At 35.8% G+C, this 2,500-nt stretch overlaps 1 protein-coding gene across 1 annotated transcript in view; it reads right to left on the bottom strand.

The window, feature by feature from the left end:
• The window catches only part of LOC138863590 (mitochondrial 2-oxodicarboxylate carrier), a gene marked incomplete at its 3' end in the record, with an annotated part of 60,909 nt that overhangs the window by 31,478 nt on the left and 26,931 nt on the right, over window positions 1-2,500 (bottom strand). The window contains 1 exon segment of the mRNA XM_070128017.1: window positions 994-1,199. Within this exon segment, the coding sequence (XP_069984118.1) occupies window positions 994-1,199 (206 nt within the window).

The raw sequence follows: 2,500 nt of genomic DNA, 5'->3' as shown, positions 1-2,500 counted from the left end.
TTGAGAACTTACGGAAGTCAATGAATTTTTCCCATGCTTCATACAGGGAGGGGGGAGGGGGAGATGGTCATTGGTTGTTTATAATTTTCGAGGAGGATCATATATACATGAACGCACACACATAAAGTTAAAAAGATTAATCATTCTCATTTAGTAGGCCTACATTGACTCTCATATCTAAATAATAAAATATATTAGTTATCCCTCTCATACCATTTTCTTCAACAATTGTCAATATTAACAGATTGCAAAGGAGAACAAGTGTAGAGTTGGTGATTAGCCATTTGCACCCATTATCTTTACTAAGAAGTGCATAAAATCAAGCAGAAGCCTAGGTGTTGTGGATATTTGCGAAATCATGGTACCTAAGACCTATGGTAATGTTTAAACATGTTAATTTTTATCAGGAATGCACAAAACAAATGCGATAGCTTTTTGAACTCTAGACAAAGAGTGTGCACACATACGAGCTCAAAATTTCATATAGTTTTTATTTCAGAGAAGGTATGAAATAATCTGTATTTCACTTATACATCCGAAGTTCAAAAATCCGACAATTACGTAACATTTGCATTGAATTGCTCTTTACATTGGTAACTACCAATTTCAAATCAATTCAAATTTCCCCATGCTGTGATGTACCTCCCCAGGTGCTGAGGGAGTTTCACGTCGGTTGCAAGACAACGAGCCATAGGAGGGCCTTAATACTTGTTTGGTAGTTTCCTCATCCATGTACCTATACTATATGCTAGCTAACTCAATTTGACCCCCCGTCCCCCCCCTCATCTGGGACGGTCCCCTTAATATTGCTACTAAGCTCTGCCTTTACTAATCATTTTATAATCATGTCTTAAATATTTTTCATAACATTAATGCTGTGAAAGGATGTATATCTTCCAGCATCTTTGTTAGGGGACTAGTTGGTAAATATACAAAAGGCTGCACCTAGATATGAAGTAAATAAAACAAATGCATATATATATATATATTAACCTTGACAGCACGCTTTGGTGTTTCAACAAGAACAGGTGGGAGGACACCTTTGTAAAGGGACAAAAGCCCCTCATTTCTTGCCATCTTCCGCATACAATCATAAACTGAGGTGTAATAATTTGGATCACCAGGGACTCCTTTAGTCTGAATCTGGAATCGTGTCTTCACCACATCTAGGGGATGCATGATGCATATCTCAGTAAAACCTGAAATGATGTAAAAATGTACATTCATATATTATGCCAAAAACAATAACAGTTACAATATTCATAAAGATTTATCATCCTCATCTCCTTGAATGTGCATGTACATTTCTGGCTGGTTCGTATAATGGTTAATGGTTGAAACAAATAAATGTGCTTGACATCAAAGGTCATATAGCACTATGGAAAAGTACTTTGGCAAAAAGAGTAAAGAAGATTAAAAGACTAGGATAAAATGTTATAGATGGCAAAGATCAGAGAGTGTTATAGGATAGTATGATAGTGAAAAGGGTAAAGAAGGGATGAAGAAGAGAAGGAAAAAGAAAGGAGGAGAAGAAAAGACCATGCAAAATTAGTTGAGGCAAGGGTTGAGGCCAAAGGTAAGGATAATCTCCTACATCAGGCCTTAGTCTCTGTCTCCTATGCCCCCCCATGACAACAAAGGAGGGAAGGCTGGTCCCAATAAATAATATTAATAAATTTATAGTTTGTTGAGAAATAACAATATGTCATATCTATAAAAAATAAGAAAAAAATTAAATCATAATTTCCATACAGGAACTCTCATAAAAATGATAATAACATTAATAATGTTAACAAAAGTATTAAAACTAAAGCCTTTCTTTCACATTATTTAAAGAATGGGGCAAACATTTGAGATCAGGTAGGCCTTGTAATTGACACACTAGTGACTAGGCACTTGTGAAACCATTTTTGTGAAAAATTACAAACCAAACAAAACTACAGTGGACATTACAGTAACTGACATTGCTGAGTTTTAAAAAAATCATTATAAAGGAAAAAATAAATTAAAAACAATAGTAATGTTCATCTGTCATGCCAGTTTTGTCATATACGGGAACAAAAATCTTATAAATGATTATGACCTCAAGGAAAGATTTCTTTTTTCCCCTGTCTGGGAGCTGAGAAGTTCTTTTATGTTCAAGTGTTTACTCTTTTGTGTGCTTCTTTCTTCATCTGGATCATTAGAAAACTATGTAGGTTTTCTCTATCTATTTATTTTCAAAACCTCCTACCTTTCTCATTCTCATGGTATCCTTGGATCCATGCTCCTTGTGCTTCTTTCTTCTCTTCCTCAAGTGAGGCTAGAAGGTTGTGAAAGCATGGGCAGAGCGCTTTCCTTCTCGTTACCCATGTCCCTTATGGCAGATGGCACGGCACACAAATCTAATGGGTTTAATGTCGTGCCCCTTGCTTATCCACTTAAATCTTAATAATTAAATCATTACACAGCCTGTGTGTGACACAGGACAGTACTCTGACACCATATTCCTGAAGTCAAG

This window comes from Penaeus vannamei, chromosome 12 (genome assembly GCF_042767895.1).
Source record: "Penaeus vannamei isolate JL-2024 chromosome 12, ASM4276789v1, whole genome shotgun sequence".
NCBI classification, from domain to species: Eukaryota; Metazoa; Arthropoda; class Malacostraca; order Decapoda; family Penaeidae; genus Penaeus; species Penaeus vannamei.
This window is presented reverse-complemented; position numbering and strand designations above follow the sequence as displayed.